This window comes from Uranotaenia lowii, chromosome 3 (genome assembly GCF_029784155.1).
Source record: "Uranotaenia lowii strain MFRU-FL chromosome 3, ASM2978415v1, whole genome shotgun sequence".
NCBI classification, from domain to species: Eukaryota; Metazoa; Arthropoda; class Insecta; order Diptera; family Culicidae; genus Uranotaenia; species Uranotaenia lowii.
Genome location: NC_073693.1, coordinates 149,760,472 through 149,782,414, shown reverse-complemented (window position 1 = coordinate 149,782,414; position 21,943 = coordinate 149,760,472). Strand labels below are relative to the sequence as shown.

General features: G+C 34.2%; 1 protein-coding gene across 1 annotated transcript in view; it reads right to left on the bottom strand.

Annotated features, from left to right (window-relative positions):
• Positions 1-21,943, bottom strand: part of LOC129758599 (putative uncharacterized protein DDB_G0282133) — a 509,097-nt gene that overhangs the window by 27,633 nt on the left and 459,521 nt on the right. Inside the window, exon 6 of the mRNA XM_055756144.1 lies at positions 15,478-16,345. Coding sequence (XP_055612119.1) covers positions 15,478-15,612 — 135 coding nt within the window. The 5' untranslated portion in view covers positions 15,613-16,345. The remainder of the gene's footprint in view (positions 1-15,477; positions 16,346-21,943) is intronic.

The following is a 21,943-nucleotide window of genomic DNA, read 5'->3' as shown; positions in this document are numbered from 1 at the left end:
ATGAATCTTCGTTAACTTTCAAGGAAAACAATTTAAAATTACAGGTTTTGTTAATTACAGGTGATTTATTTTAAAGGTTGTAGTTTTCAGTGACACGTAATAGTCAATTTTTTTTTCTGTGTATACCATTGCACAAAACTCCTAAATCAAGTAATTTTTTATCGACAAAATCAATACAATCAAAAATATAAAGGTGAAATAACTTACATCCTCTTATATTTGTTTTTTGGTCTTGTAATCTTTCGGATAATCGATTTTTTCCCGAACTTCACATGAAATACTTTAAAGTTCATTTATTCTCCCCTTCAGGTTTTTTGGAAATTTCTTTTTTGCAGCATTTACCTACCAAGGTGGAGGCAATATACATACATAAATTACATTTCTTCCTAGAGCGACTTAAAATACACCAATTGGGCGTTATCCGACACCTTAAAGGGCATAACTTTTTTACCATTGGGTAAAAATCAACCAAATTTTGCCGACTTTCTCATTGATGCGTATTGTTTACATGCTGTCAAATTCGCAGCCGTGTTTTTCGATTCAACGAAAATGGAGGTGAACCAACGCTAGTTGAGAAAACAAATTCTTTCCAAACACCTGGAATTTCCTGACAGTTCGCAACGCCAGTTGGGAAAAATATTGAACATTCACCATTCAACCGTCTCTAGAGTGTTGAAGTAATTCCAGGAGCGGTTAACGTTGGACCACAGCAAAGGAGCTGGAAAAAACCGGAACCGGAGAACAAAAAGACGGAGAGAAAGGTGAAGCGGATGATTAAAGCTAATCCCAACGTCTCAAGCCGTGATTTGGCTAAAAGGATCAGCATGTCGCAAAGCTACGTCCAAAATGCAAAGAAGAGAACTTGACTACACACATACAAGGTACAGAACTCCTCAAACTACGATGAGTGGCAACAATCGACGGCTAAAACTCGACCACGGAAGCTCTAAGAGAAGATGCTGACAAAATATGGCTGTTGGGTTTTGGACGACGAAACGTATATAAATGCCGAATTCAAGCAAATTCCGGGGTTGGAGTTTTTCACCGACAAGCGCATGTTCGATGTGGACGACAAATTTTAGAAGAAGAAAATGTCGAAGTTCGCCTCCAAATGTCTCGTTTGGCAGGCCATCTGCTCTTGCGGACTGAGGAGTGAGCCTTTCGTTACAAAGGGCACAGTAAATAGCGAGATCTACAAATCTGAGTGCCTCGAGAAGCGTATTTTGCCGTTCTTGCAGCAGCACGACGAAGCTCAGCTATTTTGGCCAGAATAGAGACAAGACAAGAAGACAGTCAAAAACGAGAAGGACATGTTAAGAAAATGAAAAAAAAACTGAGAAACTGGTACCGGATGACACTGTAAAGACTTTGATAGAGGGCTGCGAAAATGCGTTCAATTTTACACTAAAGGCTTCATCGATTAACTTTTCTTTTGATTTTTAAAGTAAATATTTATATGTATAAAGCTACCCTAAAATTTTGGTTTGATTCTACTAAACATTATATGGAAATTGGCATGACATTTTCGGTGTCGCAATAATTTCGTGTTCGCCCTTTATTCGTACCTATCGGAAGAATGCAAGAGAGTGCGAGATTTTGCTCAAATCGTTGCCAGCGATAATATTTTCCAATTCTCTCATAGGTCAATATTAGGCCATTTCCATTTGGTTTTTGGCTATCTGGATGCACTGCTGTTTGCAGAAAGAACATGACGATGATTTACTCACTTGAAGCCCCGCGCGGTAGCAAAATTGTTTCAAAATTACAAACATGAAGGACTTTCTATCATTTCCGGTTAAAACTGACTTCAGAAAATATTTTATTCGATCTTTTCACTATGCAGTTGGAATTGCGATTTGCAACACCATTGTAAACAATTTAAGTTATCATTGCTGATACGATTTCATGTTTGCTGGGGTATTAAATAATCTTGTACTTTTACATGTTATAGCCAGCAAATACTTGTTATTGGATGTTTTTTATAGGTACTAAAGAAGAATTGGTGATTTGGTTTGCGGATGTACACAGATGCGTAATTTACGGTTCAAAAAACCCGACCAAAAGAAAAGGTTGCTAAGGGGTCAACAAAATCTACCGTAGGCTAAAAAAGTTATGCATTGAAGTAGTTGTATTTTTACGAAGAAAAGAGTGGCAAAAATGTTTAGCTAGCGTGTTTGCCACTCCATTACTTTTTTCTGCCACGGTAGATTTTCATGATCCCTAAGTAACTTTTTCTTATCTCGTCAAGATCTTTTGAACCGTATATTATTCATCCGTGTACATCCGAAAACCCAATTGCCCATTCTGACCAATTTCCAAATCATTTACTGAATTTGTATTGATGTTATACTGAAAACAACTTCTTTTTTACATAAATTTTTTTTCTTACAGTAGATTTTTTTTGGGTGTTTTTTCTCGTCTCGTCAAGATCTGTTGAACCGTGCATCGTACAACCGTATACACCGGAAGAACAACTTTCATATATTCTTCCCGAATCTCCTTTACATGACTTAAGTAAATTTCCGAAAAGAAAAAAAATGCCATTATAAATTTACATGACCATAACAATAAAACCGTTCCGGCTTATTATTTCTTTTAAGTTTTTGAATCACTATATTATCAATTTCTAGCTATCAGCCTTATAAGTAATCATGCATGTTAATGATAAAAAATGATTCATAATGTTATGTTTTTCTTGAAATCAACGAGCTCCAGATTTGAAACAATATTTTCCTAGGAGCATGAAGTCAGACCTGTAAAATCATGTAAAATTATAGCAAATTTACCCAAATGAAGAAACGCATGGTTTTTTTTCCAGAGCTGCGTTATAACATGGCAAGTTATACAATACATTTGACCGAATTTTACATGAAATGTAAAGCTTAGATTTGTTTCTGTGTATGTAAGAATGTTCATACAAAAAAAAAACAAACACAGTGAAAACAGAATCTTTGTAGCGATTTTTTCAACTGTTTCAATTTTTTTGGCTTTGGGTTACGTTATTGGCTAATGATGATTACGAACCTCCAACTGTAGGGAATGCTGCCAGAAGTTAAAACATCTCTTTACCGTCACTAATATGCAAAAAGGAGGTTCGAAGAACATCTTTGCTGAATGAATCTACGAATGAAGGTAATCGATTACTTCCTTCCCCGATGCATAATGAGTATATCTGTAAAAAGGATGTTTACAAATAAAGTTTATGATTTTTTTTAATGCACGAAATTTGCGATACAGCGGTTAAAAAAGTAAGCTTGTAAATTTTCATGTACTGTACATGAATTTATTCTTATTTAAATAGTTGAAATTAAAAAAAATGCATTCTAAACACAATAGAACTAGATAAGTACAAAATTTAAAGAATTTTGCAAATACAGACTTGCTGTCGAGATTAAACCTTATTTTTTAACAAGAGTTATGTTTCGCAGCCCGATCAGGAGAGCATATCAAAATAATAACTCAAACGTATCTCATCAAGATATTTACATCTGATTCAGTTATAATTAAGTACTCTAAATTTTCGATTTAAAGTTTCTCCAATCTGAATTATATCTTATTCTGATTGACAGACTTGAATGAAGTTGAGTTCATTTTCAATGATAAAGATTTTTTTCGGATTGTCGTAAAATAAAATGATTATATCATATTGTGATATACGTGCAACATTTTCTGAAACACGGACATCGAAGTTAACGGCCCAAACCGTGCATCAATGAGTTTCGCTCAATAGATTCATAAAATTGAATCCAATTTTTGGGAACCCAAAAATGGAGCATGGTTTTAGCATATAATGTGGTTTATTGACATTCCACAAGAAATTTTTCTCGAAGCACTCATATCTTGATAAGTTATAATTTTGATAGGTTTTGTTCTGTCTAATATCAAACTATGCTATCTGAATGAGATATAATCTTGAAAGGAGCATATCTAAAATTGATATGATTTAGCTATGATCGCATAGAATTTTTGATATAATTTGAGATATTTTAACATCCTACGAGTACTGAATAATAACTCATTTAGATAGGAAAAATTTAGTATCAAAATATCTCATCTTGATATGTTTTAGTTTTTCCCTTCTGATCGGGCTAGGTTACTTGTTTTTTTTTTAACTTTGTTTATTTGAAACGGTTCATACCGAAGGTTTTAAAGAGCCAAACCCTTGTTTTTGTGTTTACAATTCATACATTGTATAGTTGAAGAAAAAAGAATAAAGAAAAAGGGAAAACGAATTTATACACGAAGATCTATAGATTTAAAGAAAAAGGTATAATTCGAACATGTAATCTAGGTCCACCACAGCCAACACATCCCTCACTGGAACGTTAGGTGGTTTCCCTCGGGCCCGAAGGGAGTCTATTAAGTTCGGTCTGGCGATAAGGTGGTCCTCACAAGACCAAAAGGTTACTTGGTTCTAGACAAGAGTTTTCTTTATTGACGAAACAATACAATTTAATTTGACTTAATGTAGCATTTGTTAGACTCCGATTATATTTCATTGACTGATAAATTTTGTGTTTGAATCAAGCTGTTGTTATAAGGGTTTATGTTTTTTTTAAAATTAAAATGTTTGTTTTGACATTCAGAGATTCATGTAAAATGTCCTCAAAATTCCAGAAATTTGCAAATAACTCATTCAAGGCAAATTGAAAGAAAAGTGAATACACTCATTGGCGCGATGCAGCATTAATAGGTAGGTACATATGGGTGAAAGAAATTGCAAAACAAGAAAGTCGTTAAGGTGTCGAGAATTGCTTATCAGCTTAAGTTGATCGTGAAAACTTTCGTTTTTGCTTCCTTTAGCTGCTGCTGCGAAACTGAGAATTCGTGGTCGTCATCCATCGTCTTTGCATGCCGTCGACGTCTTAGATTTCCTCCAGAGTGTGGGGTGGGAAAACAGCGCCATGTCATGCACAACTTGGTATTAAAACTGTAGTCTAGTCTAGTCTGGTTCAGGGGATACTTGATCGTTTTCTTTTCAATGCAAGTTTTCCCTCCTATACTAACCTATGAAAACGATCGCAGGAAAGTGATTGCCACCCGGGGGGTGGAATATTTATTGTTATCGCGCGTCTTGGTCTCGTGAGAGAGACAGTTTGACGACAGAATAAATTATGCAATGCTGTGTGTTTTAAACGGATCGACGCTTTTTTTCGATTGAACTTATGTCTACGTTAGATTTTTTCGTTGACTAGAAAACAGTTAAGGGGGATCTATTTTTCTTGCTACATCCGTTATTAATCGTACCTAGTTAGTAAATTGTATGTAAGTATGCATGTTTAGGCGCCGCATGTAGACATTTTAATTGCGATTCTAGAAAGTTTTTTTTTGCTACACGTTTTTTCTCATTTTCTGAGAACTTCATTGTTCGAATCATGAAGTTGAAAGTCAGTATTCAGCTATCATTGAATAATCGGGAAATGGAAAGCACCGTTGAGTTAGAGCCTACAATTACATTTGAACTTGAATAACACAAGTCTAAAAAGCATTTTTTTGTTTAATGTAAACTTTTGAAACATATTTTATAAGACACCCTGAAATACCTTGGTGAAACATGAATCCTTGATTTAATGGAGGATAAGATTCAAAATCAGTTCTTGCTTTTCATGTTGGACTATGATTGAATTAAAAATTTCTTAACGACATATTCCTAAATCAAAAACTTTTAGCTTTTTGGCGTTCAATTCAAATAACTTTGAAAGTTGTTCGACTTTTTCAAAGTAAATAAAAATCAAAGATATTTGACATACTAGTTTTTGTGAATTTCCCGGCACACCTAAGATCAAAATAAAAATGAAAAACTTTGTTCCGTAAAAACTAGGGAAAGATATATAACTAGGTTTTGTGACATAGTAGAGTGGTTGGGGGATAGTCAAAAGATGAATTTCGAACCGAACTTAGTGTTTGAAAACTCCTTAAAAATTTTATTTTAATCCTTCCGAATACTATTTTCTAATAACTATCGGAGAATTATTTCAAAAAAACTCAAAAAATAATTAAATTTACATAACAATTTAAACATCTTGATTGAGAACTAGAAACGAACCTAGCTTAAATTTTTACGCTGCTTCTTTTTTGTATTGCTTAAACAAGACGTAAATTGGATCATCGTTCTGTTCAACTTATTTCAAAATATGATTTGTATATTTTTATTTTCCTTTGTCTGAGCGTAACTGTCTACGAATAGGTATTGTGTATCTATTGTGTAACTATCTCCATGCTCCAATAATCCTTTTTATCTTAATCTTTTCTTTTTTTTTATCTAATTGATCAAATTATTTCGAATAACGTTTAAAAAACAAGTTATCGTCATGCATTTTTGAAATATGCCTGTGTACAACAAGCTATCGAGTTTCGACTATAATTTGTTGAAGACTTGAACGAAACTTTTATGAAATTATGTGTAAAGCTCATTACGAAATTATCAATGCGGCTCTTAATAAATGTTCTCAGACTGCTTGAAACTAGGCCAATTAAAATTCTTTTTCAATACAAGAAAGTTCAATTTCTTAAAATCTGTTATTTCAATCTCTTTGAATTTCTTCATAGGGAATTGAGTCTTCATCAAATGTTGGTATTCCTACCGATCGTTCCCCACTTCAGTTTTAGGTCCTTGGATCTCAAGTAAATCAAGTGGAATTGAATAAAATGTTTTTTTTTAAACGAACACAAACACATACAATATTCATTTTTCATAGCTCTAAGAGCAAGTTCACTGGTGTTGGGAAAAAGTGGTAGAAATTCAGTCACTTTTTGCACATTTTGAAAATTTTGCCAAGCAAAAACATTTTCAAGTTCTGTGGCCTTCAAGTTTTTTAACAACACGTGTTGTAGTTTCGCATGTTGTGATGCAAAAATAGCAATATTTCTATCACATACGGCTGAAATAGAATCAGTGCTGTAAAAAAAATACAACGCCCAAAGATCTTGAAAACATTTTTGCATGGTAAAATTTTCAAAATGTTAAAATGTCTACCACTTTTTCCCAACTCCAGTGAACATGCTCTAAGCGTGCATCTATCGAGGATATGATGGCTAGCATCTTATAAATGCTAAAATCACCAACCTACAGAAAGTGTACTATGTGTTAAGTTTTGTATTTAATATCAATCATAGTAACCCATGGAATCATACAAACTATAATGCCAACGTTGTTCATTGCTCATGTTTGGTCTCATAGCTCTCTTCTTCCTCGACCAGTGACCAGTAAAGACGTTTTTAGTGCGAACATATTTAGTGGTCCTTCGAACCGGATAGGTTTTGGATTTTGGTAAATTTATTAATAAGAATTAGATTTTTGTTACAGCGTTTCCGGATAAGGATTGAAAATTGCAATATTGGATTGCTAAAAGACAAACATTGGCATTGGGCTGATGATGATGGAAGCCTTTGATATTGGGTCAAAGCATGAAAAACGAAAAACTATCCTAATTCGACATTGGGTCGGATGGAATTGATATTGGGTCAATTCTTTTGGTGGTACATTTGAAAAATTCGACATTGGGTCGGATGGAATTGATACTGGGTCAATTCTTTTGGTGGTACATTTAAAAAAAAAAATTCGACATTGGGTCGGATGGAATCGATATTGGGTCAATTCTTTTGGTTGTGGCTTTGAAAAATTGTGTGAAACAATCTTTTTCAAATATGGACTCTCAAAAGCCGATATTGGGTTGGCTTGGCCTGAGCGCTTCCAGTGTAGCGATGATCTGGCTCAGCCTGGAATGAAATCTCTTCGGTTTCATGAAGTGAAAACTGACATCAAACTATGCACTTACATAAAAGTGTCGCATAATATGTTTGTGAGCTGTGCAACAAAAAAGCTAGACGTTAGCTAAAAGGATGGTACACGTAATACAGAACTGGCGAGAAAAGCGATAACATGTTAAGGCGATAGTGCCCTCAACGTTTGACAAACGAGTTTCTTTTTAGAAGTGAAAATAAGGGGTTTCGCTTCCATCCGAAATTCATGCTGATGGAATTTCTCCGCATAAACTTCTAAGAAAAATGTAGGTATCAAAGCAAGGTCCGCCGTTGCCTAGCAACTTATAACCTACAACAAGCAAAGATTATTGCTAATCACAATTTAGTGTCAAGGTCGAAGAGAAAAACAAAACCACATTTCACAAGAAGAGCAGTTGATGGCATCTGGAAAACAAGAAATTTATCGTATGCGTTATTGCTGGTAGTATTTAAAAATGTTTTAATTGACTGCAGTTTGTATAGGGACATTTCTTCACAGCTCAGGCAGTTCAGACGTGTCGATTCAACACTATGTCGCTAAACTTTACTTTCGACTTCATTTTCAGCGCGCGTACTCAGAAAAGCGCCACGATTTGCAATTCGAATGTTGATGACTTTGTGAAAATAACTTTTTGTGGCCAAGGCAGGAGTTGAAAATAATCCTCACAATTTCTGCTTGATAGTGTAGATGAAATTTTTCGGGTTTTGAATGTTTAGGTAAAGTGTAGTAAAAATACCGAATTTGCTGGAATATTCATATCCAATAGATACTTTTATTAAATTGTGACAACTAGAGATGAGATGCGTTTTGCGTTCAACATGTTACCCTGTTTCGGGTAAGAGATCGATATTCGGTAACCACATTGAAGTTCTTCTGCATTTGGGCGATATCGAGTGTTCTGCTCAAACTTCATCGACTTAAATGAATTCAAGCTGATCTGAAACCCCCTGCGACAATAATTTTCAATAACAGAGGCAGTCGGACATCCTTAAAATGGTTAAAATGTAGTTAGCCTTTAGATATTTAATCCACTGACAAAGTTTTGGCAAAACAAAGAACATTTAACCTCGCAAACGATATCAACAGAACCACGCTACTTGATTCAGGGTACTCCATGTTATTACCCAGTTTTTGAAACAATAACAGAGTTATCGATCAACGAAAAAATATATATGTACAAAGTTAAATTCTTTTTGATCAGCCAAGAAAATAGTAAAATCACTTGTTCAAGAAAGTCTCGTAAGACGATTACATTATCGAAAATTAAATCCATTTATGTATGCAAAAGAATTCTCCAACATGTTGGATTACAGACATTTTAATTGTAGAAGATCTGTCTGATAGCGTTAACTACAATCAAGAGTTCAATCAAACGATTCATTCTGGCAGGGGAGTATGTTAAGTTTTATATTTAACTAGCTGACCCGGTGTGCTTTGCTACACCTTTCAACAATTATTTAATACTGGGATACCTAGTTTTTTAACATTACATTTATTTGCAAAAAATCTAAATTAATTTTCAAAATCATTAAAAAAATTCCAAAATAAAATTACAATTTTTTCAATTTAAAATCTTTATTATTTTTTTTTAATCCGTATTTTAAACCTTTTTATGACTCTGAATTTTTTTGCTTCATAAGTTTATAACTTATGCCAAAATATTGTTTTATAAATGGAATCTTTGCTGTCTCAATGTGGAGAGGACTAAAACTATCCTGATTTTTTTTTTTGTATCAAAATAAAGTCACGGGACATTTTTTTTTACATATTCGTTTATTATACAAATTGTGAAAGTGACTCCCTCCCCCATAAATTTATCCATATCAGAAGTAAGAGGGGTCTCATAGCATCAGAAAAACACTTCTTGTATACAAAAACGATCCATTGTCATATATGGCTCCATTCTCGATAAGATCTCGAGTTATTTAAAAAATGGGCAACCCTCTCCCCATTTTATATTTCCACTCTGGCAGAAGAAGGAGTTCTCAAACCATCGAAGAAACATTGCCCGTGCACAAATATGGTCCCATGCAAATTTAATTCCATTTTCTCGATTAGTTATCGAAATATTTAAAAAATTGTATGAGTGACCCTTTTTCCATTTTTTATCATTCCACTGAATCACTTGTTAAAAGCACCTCTTGTGCTCGAGTACCCTCTCATGCCAAATTTGGATTCGTTTGCTCTATTAGTTGTCGAGTTATGCTACAACATTAGTATCGGAGCCCCTCTTCTTATCTATCCCCTGCCTGGAAGGAGGGGGTCAAGATCAAACATTCGTGTATACAAATACAGTCCCATGCAAAAATCAGTTCCATTTGCCCGATTGAATGATGGTTCCCATGTCATCTTTGGTACCATTTGTTCTTGCTTTATGCAAAACAGCTCTTCCCTAACTGTATCCCCAGTTGAAGGAAAAAGAAACCATTTTATTTATTCAAATCCTTTCCTATGCCAAAATTGTTTCCATTTGCTTTATTAGCTCTCGAGTAAAGAAGCATCCCTCTCTCATTCCTATCACCCCACTGGAAGGAGGCAGTGGTATTCACAGAAACATTCCTTGTGCTCAAATTTGATGGGTAAGTTCCCGAGTGATGTAAAAAATTGTACGGGAGCACCCTCCTTCCTTAAGATTTTCCGACTGGAAGAAAGAAGGGTTCTCAAAATATCATAGAAATATTTCTCGTAATCAAATAACTTCCTATGCCATTTGCTTGATTAATTTCCAATTATGTGAAAAATTGTAGAGAAGCTCCCTCCCCCCTTTCTACCCTTTCATATGAAGGAGGGAGGGATACAAAATATTTATAGAACTGTTTATCGTACCCAAACACCCTTCCAAGCCAAGTTTGGTTGCATTTGCTCGGATGGTTTTCAAGTTATGTAATAAAAAAAAAATATGAAAGCCCCCCTCCCTCCTTAGTGTATCTTCACTGGAAGGAGGGAGGAGTCTGAAATAATCATAGAATCATTTCTCGTATTCCATTACCCTCCCATGCCAAATTTGGTTCCATTAGCTTGATTAGTTCTCCAGTTATGTTAAAAATTGTTATTTAGGCCCCCTCCCTCCCTTCTATCTCTCCACTAAAAGGAGGGAGGGGTACCTAATATTCTTAGAAACATTCCTCGTACCCAAGTGCCCACCCATTCCCAGTTTGGTTTGATTTGCTTAATGAGTTCTCGAGTTATGAAAACTTATTACTTTTATATGAGAGACCCCCTCCCCCCTCCCAGAAAGAGGGAGGGGTCCCAAACTATTACAGGAACCTTCCCCGGACTTTAATACCCTCATATGCCAAAATTCACGCAAATCGCTTTTGTAGTTTTCGAGTCTATAGGGAACAGACAGACAGACAGACAGACAGACAGACAGACAGACAGAAATTCATTTTTATATATATAGATATCAATCATAGTAACCCATGGAATCATACAAACTATAATGCCAACGTTGTTCATTGCTCATGTTTGGTCTCATAGCTCTCTTCTTCCTCGACCAGTGACCAGTAAAGACGTTTTTAGTGCGAACACTATGTATGCCGTGACCGGGATTAGATGTCATGCCCGCTTGCTTAGGAGAATTGAAGGCTATCATCTAACCCATTGGCTGCGGGCTTGGTGGTTTTGTATTTTATTCCAGACAAACACATCCCAGCTTGGGTAAAAGCGATAGATATTCAACACCATGTTTGGGAGTTTGCGGATTTGTAACAGCAAAAAATAGCGGAAGGGTTTTAGGAATGAATATGATTGTTTTGCATCGCGCGTTTGTTAATTTTAAAATTTTATCCACGCAACATTATTTCGTATGATTTCAACCAGTAGAATTTTTTGTAGTAATTTTTACCCCCAAATGTATGCTTTTTCTTTAAAAACATTTTTGACAGAAAAAAAAATGTAAAATTTATTTAAAAAAATACAAAGAATAGATAATGAACGATACCTCTTTTTAGGAAATCATTAAAAGGAACCTATTTGATAGCAATTATGACGTTATCATGGACTTCTATTAGTCATCCTATTTTTCCCACAATAACAAAAAATCTTTTTTCTTCATCCGGTGGAAAAAGCACATAATATTTGAACATAATTTTTATTTCTCTGATTGTGGCTTTTGAAGCCAGAGATTTTTCAAGAATTTTTTAAAAAGGAAAAAAATGTTCTAAAATTCTTTACAACAGCACCAATTTTTTTGTTTGATTTTTAAACTGTTTATTTAAACCAATTCAAACCGGTTTATGTTTTTCTAGTGTTCAATAAGTGGTATCTGTTCAACAACTAGTACTTTTTCCTATTAAGTTTTTTTTATTGCTAGTTTCGTAATTTCTATAAAAATAGTTCTGATGTCCAGGGTATTCAGAAAAAAAAACTTTCTACTATTATTCTAATTCTATCTTCCGAAATTACAAAAAAACACAGGTGAATTATGTTTCTAAATTTTTTTATAAAATTACCAAACCAACAAAATTGAAAGAAATATTACAAAATTAAATGTTGAAAAAGACTAAATTGATGCCAACAGTTGAACTGTGTGTTTATTAATCCCACGGAAAAATTAGATTGGATTGAACAGCGCCGGGCAATCGGGGCTCTATGTTCAAGCACTGAAAATTGACTTCAAAATACCAATGTGATTCTATCAAGAAAGAAAAGTTTCATAGTACGAAAAATTTTAGCATAATTTAACCTTATTAAAATGCACAGCACATGTAGAGGAAATAAGGGCATAATAAACATCTGGCACGAAATTGGATGTAAAGTATCGCAGCGCTTATGGAATTACACCATTAGAAACCCGGTATGAAATTGGATTTCTGGTGAATATAAATTCATAGCGAAAATCTTGCGTTCATATATTCAAATCCAGAGCAACGTTTTATTTTAGTGCAAGAAAATCTGAGAAAAATTGCAAACTGACAACAAGTTCAAAAAACAGCTATCTTTGAAAATTCGTCAAGCATTCTGTGTTTCAAATTATGAAAACTTTGCAATCCTTTTGTAATTTATCTGGTTAAACTTAAACACATATATAGGATCTCAGTGAAATTTCATGTTTCTTTGAAGAGATCTAAATCCTACTTAACCCTTCATTACATGATTTTTTATTTTTCCTGAAAAATAATTTTAAACAGTCGGAAATGACGTGTACATTAAGAAAAAAAAATTAAATTAAATACGATTTTTCACTTTTTCCATACATTAATTGTTTCAAATTGCAACTTTATGAAACGAAGGGTTAACAGTAAATCGTATATCTTTCAAGAATATAATGGCTAGCATCTTACTAATGCTAACACCATCAGCCCACAGAAAGAGTACTATGTATGCCGTGTCCGAGAATCGATCGCATGACCTCTGGCTTAGAAGACTTAAACGCTATCCTCTTGGCCACGGTCGGTCATTGTTGGTTTCATTGTTGTTTGTTCGGTTTTCACACAACTTTTACATTTTTTGTCATGATCTATATATATAAAAATGAATGTTTGTCTGTCTGTCTGTTCCCTATAGACTCGGAAACTACTGAACCGATCATCGTCAAAAATGGCATCTGAGGGTTTTTGAGGCCGGGGATGGTTTCTGTAATAGTCAAAACTCCATCCGACTTAAGGAAGGAGAGGCTTCCATACAAAATTTGTAGTTTTTCGAAACAAATTAAAGTCATGACATCCATTTTCTTGAGACTTTTTTTTCCTTTGGGCGGTTTGTTTTTCATCTCTATGGTCGAGGCGTCGCAAAAGGAAAGTAACCCAGGCATAGCATACTGATCAGTAGGAATATTTTGGCGCGTATTTCTCAACCAAGCATATTTTCTTTGAGGGGTTTGTTTTTCGTCTCCATGTGTTTTTTTCTTGCTTATTTTATTTGTACACAGCACGTGGTAATAAATGACGCCTAGATGTGACACGGATTGGTATTTTATCAATCGAATCAAAACCAATTGAAAGATTTGCAAAAATACTTCCATATTTAGTTCGTGATAATGTAGGTAGCATTCGACTTTTCACTCAAGGAACATTAGAACATGTTCAAACGTTCAACTTTTTCTGTTAAAAAAAAATTAAAAACTATGTTTTCTTCTAGAAATTGTTACTTCGGCCCAAATACACAACTGAAACGAATAAGGAATGAAGCTGGGAGCTTTTTATTTAAAATAATTCTGAAAAAACCATCGTACTTTTTGCTTACATACCAATTCAAGTACGTACTTAACATGAAAAGTGTTTTTGTGTTACATGGCTGCATAAAAGAGACTTTTGATCCGCTTCGTTTTTGAAAAGCGAGACTTTAGAACTAATATTCAACTGGACGTAAAATTTTTAAGAGAAATTTTTAGTTTACCCTTAAAGTGTTAAAAACAATATTCCCTTCTGTCAACTTACACGGTGGGGCAAGGGCAAACGTCGAACTTTTAAGAAATTCATCTTCAAAATGATTCAATATGTTGGAAAGACCAGAAGGGGTATTCCGAATGTTGAAACTGCAGCGGATATTGAAAATTCTTAAATGTCTTTGTAAATAAAGGTCATTCCCTTTAAACAGCATTCGATTTTAAAGCCATTACTCTGACGCATCTGTTAATAAGCTTTGCATGGACACTTGCCCCAATATACGGGACAAATGTAAACTTAGAAATTTGTTTTTGCCTACATTTTTGAATATTTGACTTTCAAAGAGAAAAAAAAAAAGAGAACTTATTTAGAGATGCAACTGATATTTTTTAAATATTTATATGTTTACCGTAATAAATTTATTTTAAAAAAAAAGATCAAGTTTCAGTAAAAAATATATACCATCTTTGAATTGCAATTCAGAACTGCAGTTGCAGCTCTTATTTCAAAGTTGTTGGTTCTGAAGTATGATGAGGTTTGATTTAAAAAAATGCTCTCTAAAATCTAAATTTGAATAAATTTTTACAAATAACATTTATTTCCGGAAGGTGTAGCAAAGCACAACGGGTCAGCTAGTCTTATAATAAAATCAAAAAAATATATACTTATGTGCAACGTACAGCTTTAAAATTCAGCTTTCTTGGACACTAAGTGATTTTTTTGATTATTTCGTAGCTGATCTACAGTCTTTTTTCGAAGCATGTTTTTCGGATTTTTTCTCAGACTTTAAATAACGAAAAATTGAAGTGTTGTAGGTGAATAATGTCTGGAAAAGTTACATCACGAGGTTTCGAAATCTATAAACGTTGTAAAAATCGGTTGAGAAACTAGAGAGATATAGCGGTTTTAAGCGAGGAGTGTCAAATTGACACCCAAAGTCCGAATAGGGAGTTTTTTTTCCTGGGTTTAATGGTGCGTCAAAAAAAAGTAATGAGGCTAAATAAAAGATTTCTAAAATTCATTGAGGGTCCCGAAGAAATTGTATTATTTGGATGCACCCGAATAAAGTTGCAAGTCGCCAAGCTTCCAATAGTTTCATATTGACACTCAAGAGCGTATTAGGGCTAACTATCGGATTATGAGAATAAAAATATTTTTTTGCTAGATGACGAATTCCAAATTCTGTTCCTGTGTGTGGATATTTAGAACCTCTTCATATTTACTCTTGATTAATTTTTTTTTCATTTCTCTATGAACAAAAATCTAAGCATTGCATAATGTGTAAGTTGAGGCAAAATATTTCAAAACATAAACTGAATTTTAATCTTTTGTACATATATTATTGCATTTTTTTTTACTTTATGAATCAACAGTGAGAATTGCTAAAATGTTCTTGAAACTCACCTGAAATATCGTGTAGCCGCTATCGTACATCCAAAAGTCCTCTGGCGGATTGCCCGGCTTGGTCAGCTGTATGGCCAGGCACTGCTGCAGGATCAGTCGACATTTTTTCGGCGTTCCCGGAGACATCGTACTCATCTTGGCCACCCTCAATCAAAGGCAAGCCTCGCACGGTGGCAGCAGACGAAGGTACGGATTTGTTGAAACAACCGGTCCCGAGGAGGCAGCAGACACGTCCTCGAGGAACCAACATAAGAACAGCTGACGGACGAGAGAGGCTCAGTAGCTGCTCAGCTCAGTCAACACTTATCAAGGCCCCCTGGTTAAGAGATGATTAATGGGGATCGTAGCTGGGGCTTTCTAGGTCACCCAATTACTTGGAACGTTCGATTTCACTCTACGTGCCGGGCGTATACTTTCACGGGTTTGAAGCGAGAACACGACGCGGACCGAGAGGGCGGAATACAGGCGGTAGCTGCCTCTTGGTAAATAATAAGCTTTAATAAGACTTCTTTCGTGTAGTACCGAGCGATAGGATCGACGCCGTAAAATAACCTGCAACTCCGGAAGGCTTCCAGGTGCTGTTGCTCGTGCCCTCGGAGTGGCACTGTTATTACAGCTGCAACGTTTTGCTTTCGATGCACTTTTTTTATTCGCTATCTCTCTTTCTCTTTGCGATAGCGATACCGGCTCACTAGCGCATGTGCATCATCATCGTCATCATCGACAGCAGTATTCGTCGTAGGCATGCAGCGAGCACAATTACGCGACGAGTCGGCTCAGATTCAACGCGTATTTGTCGTGAATCCAGCCCCCCACGGGAACGGCCAGGTTAATTGCTGCGTCCGGCTCTCGATGTATCGCCTTTTTTCTGGAATCGAAAGGGAGAGAAAATGACACCAGCAGTTAGTTGATTGCTAATTATCCCTCGCTATGGTAAATCGATTTGAACTGGAATTGTAGATAATTGAAAGACTTAAGCATCTAGGCAACTGAATTATCCTTGAAGATTTGAAATAATTCGCGTGTAAAAGCTCCTCAGTTGGAATTAATTGTGTAAAAGTTTTACGCATTTTACGATGCTAATTCAAACGTTGTGGCTTGTAGCCCTCAATTACGAACCTCACGCCAATCGGTAATTACAGTCAGTATTAATGTTTTTTAAGCCGAGGGTAAACACGGGGATGTTTTAGTTCTGAGCTTTTGCTAACTCTCTTTCAGTAGGTCATAGAAGCTCCATTACGGAGCTAACGTGATAGTGACTTGAATGAGAGAGCTGGAGAGTTACGGGGTGGTGTAGCCATAGGCAGGTTTTCAATTGATAGTCGAGCTGAAGGTACCTCCTATAGGTAGTCAAAGGTTCTTAACCATAACAAAGATCGGATATAAGAGCGGATGAGAGACGCGACAGTAGGTATCTATAGGTATTGGCATGGTTTCTCGAATGGTCAGACGCGACGCGACACGGTTCAGAGTTGCTCACGGGGTTTTGCAAAATGTGGGTCAATTACAGTGGGGGCTGGGCTGATAATGTGATTACCTTTCATGGTTCATCGGTTATCTACGATCAAGTTTATTAGCCTGGTATTTTGCTGTAGTTACTTTTTGATTAAAGGGCGAGTAAGGGCTAGAGTAAATTCTCTTAAATTGTGGTTCTCATTTTGATCAAAACTAGTTTTAGTATGCGTCTGAAATCGCACTACACTCCCTAATACCAAATAAGGTTGTTTGTTCTATGATGGTTAATGGACATTAGAATATACCAATTTAGAGCTGGACATTACATGGAACTACAAATGTTTCTTATTTTAAGATGTTTACCTATTTTTAAATAAATTCTATCTATAAGTGAAAGAAACCTTCATAATTTATTTTTGAAATATATAGGGGAGAGTGGGGTATCGTGGGCCATGGGGAAACGTGGGCCACTTTTAATATCTCAGATGTGTGTTGAGATAAAAATCTCAAACCAACTGTCATCGTCGTCGCTTTGCGTGAGCATATATTCCTGTATGTTGTTGACTGAAATACGCATCAAATGCTTCTTTTATTTATCAAGCTAAAAAAAGTAAGAAAAATTTACTTACATAATTAAAAAAACACCCGCTAATTTCATCGATGGGGAACCTAAATTGCATTACGAAAATATGCTCATACGCTTATGATCTTAGTTTTCTCATGATCTTTCACGTGGAAAAGAAATTTTTGATGAAACATCAATAAGTCACACAAACGCAACCAATTTGCAAATCATAGCTTGTGGGGAATCGTGGGCCACACATCTTGAATCACCTATATTTTTATGTTTTTATACACATTCAGAACTTAAAATACGTTATTACTATTTGTAAAGTTTTCTTATGCCAAATGAAGAGTTATGAAAAATATTTTGTCCATCCTATATAAGAAATTTTGCCAAAACGTTCGCGAGCCAGGTTTTGGAATCTATGCGATCATACACAGCTCTCTTTTTTATTTCACCATCTGAAATTGCTTTTAAATAACGAAATGAATTAGGAAATCACAGTTTTGGGTTAACTCATAAACTTTGCATGTTATTTGGTCAATTTGGGTTTGGTGGCCCACGATTCCCCACCATTTTTCAAAATCCAAAAAATGTTGCTTTTTTTCAAACAGTCAGAATTTGGGAAAAATAACTAATTAAAAATAAAAAAAAATACCTTATGATACCTTGAAAATGTAGAAAACCATACCAATTTTTATTTTAAATTTATCTTTTATAATAAAGAAGTTATGGAACAACGAAAAAAAGTGGCCCATGATTCCCCACTCTCCCATACAATTTTAATCAAACTATTTTTAAATTTCTCATTGGATCAAATATTGAATTAGATAAATACATATATTTCATACAAGGCTCAAAATTTGTTTAATATTTGATGAATTAAGATACTTGAATTTTTAGAAGGGGGTCTCATATGAATGAAGGCATAGTTTTGGAAGAGCGATTGTGAGTATTGCATACTACTTTTCATGCAATACTTCGTGAGGCACCAGTAGTGATGCCAATTGAATTTATTGTTATTCAATGCCAAAAGACATACCCCTGTTAAACAGCTCATAACTTGTTTGCCTAATAAGATACAAAGTTACGGTCTCCAACAAAGTTGTTCAACTTAAAATTTCATTTGGTAAATTTATAAATTGGCACAAAAACTATTAGCAGGTTCGGTTCCACAGAAGAATAAAACATGATGTTTATTTTTCAGTACAAAAAAAAACCTAAAAGTTCAAATTTACTCATGAAAACGTTACTTAAAAATTCTGCAATAATCATGAATGAGTTTTAAACCAAAACATAGCTTTTTCTACCCCAGAGTTTGAGAAATTAAAAAATGATCCCAAATAGATTCAGTCTACTGGTCCATACCAATGAAAAATTTTTTGCACAATTTTTAAGTAACATTTACATGAGTAAATTTGAACTTTTAAATTTGTTTGGGAAAAATGAATATTTTGTACTGAAAAATAAACATAATTTTTTATTCTTCTGTGGAACCGAACCTGCTAATAGTTTTTGTGCCATTTTATAAATTTACCAAAGGAAATTTTAAGTTGAACAACTTTGTCGAAGACCGTAACTTTGTATTTTATTAGGCAAAAAAATTATTAGCTGTTTAACAGGAGTATGTCTTTTGGCGTTGAAAAACAATAAATTCAATTGGCATCACTACTGGTGCCTCGCGAAGTATTGCATGAAAAGTAGTTTGCAATACTCACAATCGCTCTTCCAAAACTATGCTTTCATTCATATGAGACCCCCTTCTAAAAATTCAAGTATCTCAATTCATCAAATACTAAACAAATTTTGAGCCTTGTATGAAATGTATGTATTTATCTAAATGATAAGTCAGTAAATAACCAAATCTCACTAATTTGCAGTTGCATTTGCCCCATAATTATTCACATTGTTCTCTTTTTCTAAAATTTAATGCTTAGAATTTAAAGCTCTTGTAGAGGCATTGGATTGGATATTAGAGTTTTGTGTTCAGATTACATTATTTCCAATTGTTTAACTACCACTTTGAAATTCAAATCAGATCGAGAGAGCAAACAAAAAATATGAAGGCTGTAGATGATCCCAGGCCTTTCTAAACCGTTAGCGAGATCATATTTTTTTCGTTTCAAGCAAAGATAAAGTTGTATGATGAATGTGCTCAGCAGATTTATTTCAGACATTATTTCGTCAAATTCGGAAAAAAACAAGTACTGTTTGCACTCAAATACTAGAAAAACAAAACTAAAACCATAAACAAATGATCGTTAGAGTGCCCTAAATAACCCGACTTTTTAAAAAATTATGCGCTGCAGGCTAAAATTAATCCTAGGCTTAGTGCAAGATCTCATGCCAAATTGTTTGAATACTAAACAATTCCCAAAGATTCACTTGTTCAAAAATATATAATCCTGATTTTATTTGAATTAAAAGTTAATACTTAAATTCAATAATAAAAAGAAAAAAAGCTTTCTTGTGCTGAAATTTTGGTAACAACAAATTGAGAATATTGTTGACCTTATTCTGCAATATTTTATTTAAACCATGAGTATGACTTATTTTTGTGCCATTCATTTTTAATTGTAGGATTTCATATCAACCATATCGGTTAGAGTTACTATTATATTAAAAAAATTGAATTCTGGAGGTGAACTTTAGCTTAGAACAAAATATCACTTCTATCCAATAAAGTTTATGAAATTTTATCGAGTAATATACAATTTTTTTTTCAAAAAGGCAATACAGAATAATTTATATATGTTGTGAACAGTTTTAAAAGAATTTCCCTTTTTATTTTTATAAAAATCGGCAAACATTTAGACACACCCTGTTTGCGACTGCAACGTTTTTGATTTCAAACATCGTTTCAAGCAAAAGTCATGTAAAAATGCAACAAATTGATCCGAATGAGAAACGCGTGGTTTTTTTTCAGGGCTGCTTTATAATATACAACACATATGACTGAATTTTATACATGAAATCAAACTTTACATGAAATGTAAAGCTCAGATTTTTTTCTGTGTAGGATCTATTTTAGCTTGCAGCGCATAACATTTTACAGGTTTTGGGGCATTCTAATGATCGTTCTTGAGAATTGACGGAAATGAGAACAGCTGAATAACAAAAACTGGGTGAACGATTTTAGTTCTCTTATCGACATGACTAGGCATCAAAGTCTTCGACAGAAATATGAATTCTCGACAGAATCAATATCTGTAATTGAATCTACCGAAAAAGTTTGTGACAATATTTTCAGAAATTTAATCGAAAAATCATGTCAAACATCGATAAATTGACTCATTTCACTTAAAAATAAACAATCCACATTGCCACAGTTATTAAACTTTCATGAATCAGCTTCAGAAAGCTTATCCCAGTAGAATCTAAATCTAATTAAGAAAATCTTTGAAACCTGTAGAAGTTTTCTAGAATCAAGAATGTAAATTATAACTTGGAAAAATCTGTAAAATAATTATTTTTTCTATAATTTTGAAAAACTTTCTAAACATGCAACACTGCAACAACTTCAATTAAAAAAAAACAGATTTTTCTTCGTTGTAAGAAAAAAAATCAGGCCTTCGAGAACAAAATTAAAATTGTTAGAAATCTTTTGAAAAATTTGCACAGAATAACGGATCCACAGTCCATAAATTTCAATAACGATTCAACGGTCAAACGCTGATTTCCTAGACATATATTTTTTTCACTATATAAGTTCTTGCTGTGATTTAGTTCCATAAGATTTTTAAATTGAAGTGATGACGAATAGTACCATCAGTTCGAACAAACAAGGAGTTTTCCAAAAAACGGTTCAAATCCTTCATCCTAGAAAGACCTTTAAAAAATATCAAAAGGGAATAAAATAATCTTTCTGTTTGTAAGAATGAATCATAAAAAAAATAAATTGTAAAAAAATCAATTATGTTAAAATTATCAAGATTTAGTGATAAACCTATTCCATTTAGACTGATATTTTCCACCTTGTATTAAAAAATGGTTCTACGCCACGGGCGATGTTATTCGACGGAAAGTTCGAAAATTCATCAAAATAGCCAAACAAAAATTATCTCGTATTTTTCTCTATAAATTCGATAAAAACCTAACAAAATAAACCAATACCAATAACCAATTTTGCACATTATTGCCTCATGGAAAAACTGGAAATTTTCTGCACAAAGTACAACGAATGTGTTTTAATGAGTATGGAATAAGGATTCTAAAGGGTGTTCGAATCAAAAACACAGAGAACAGAGTTCGAGCTGGAGCTCAACACGTGTGTTTGAATACCAACCTAAGTTTCAAACCAAATGCGTAAGTGGACTAACATACATAAGATGTCGCTACCGGTACACCTATTTTTGTTTTCATTTTTTCGACACGCTTAGAAATTAATACTCATCGCTTATCTCAAAGAAGGCCAGGGCAATGTATGACAGTAACACAAATTTCGGT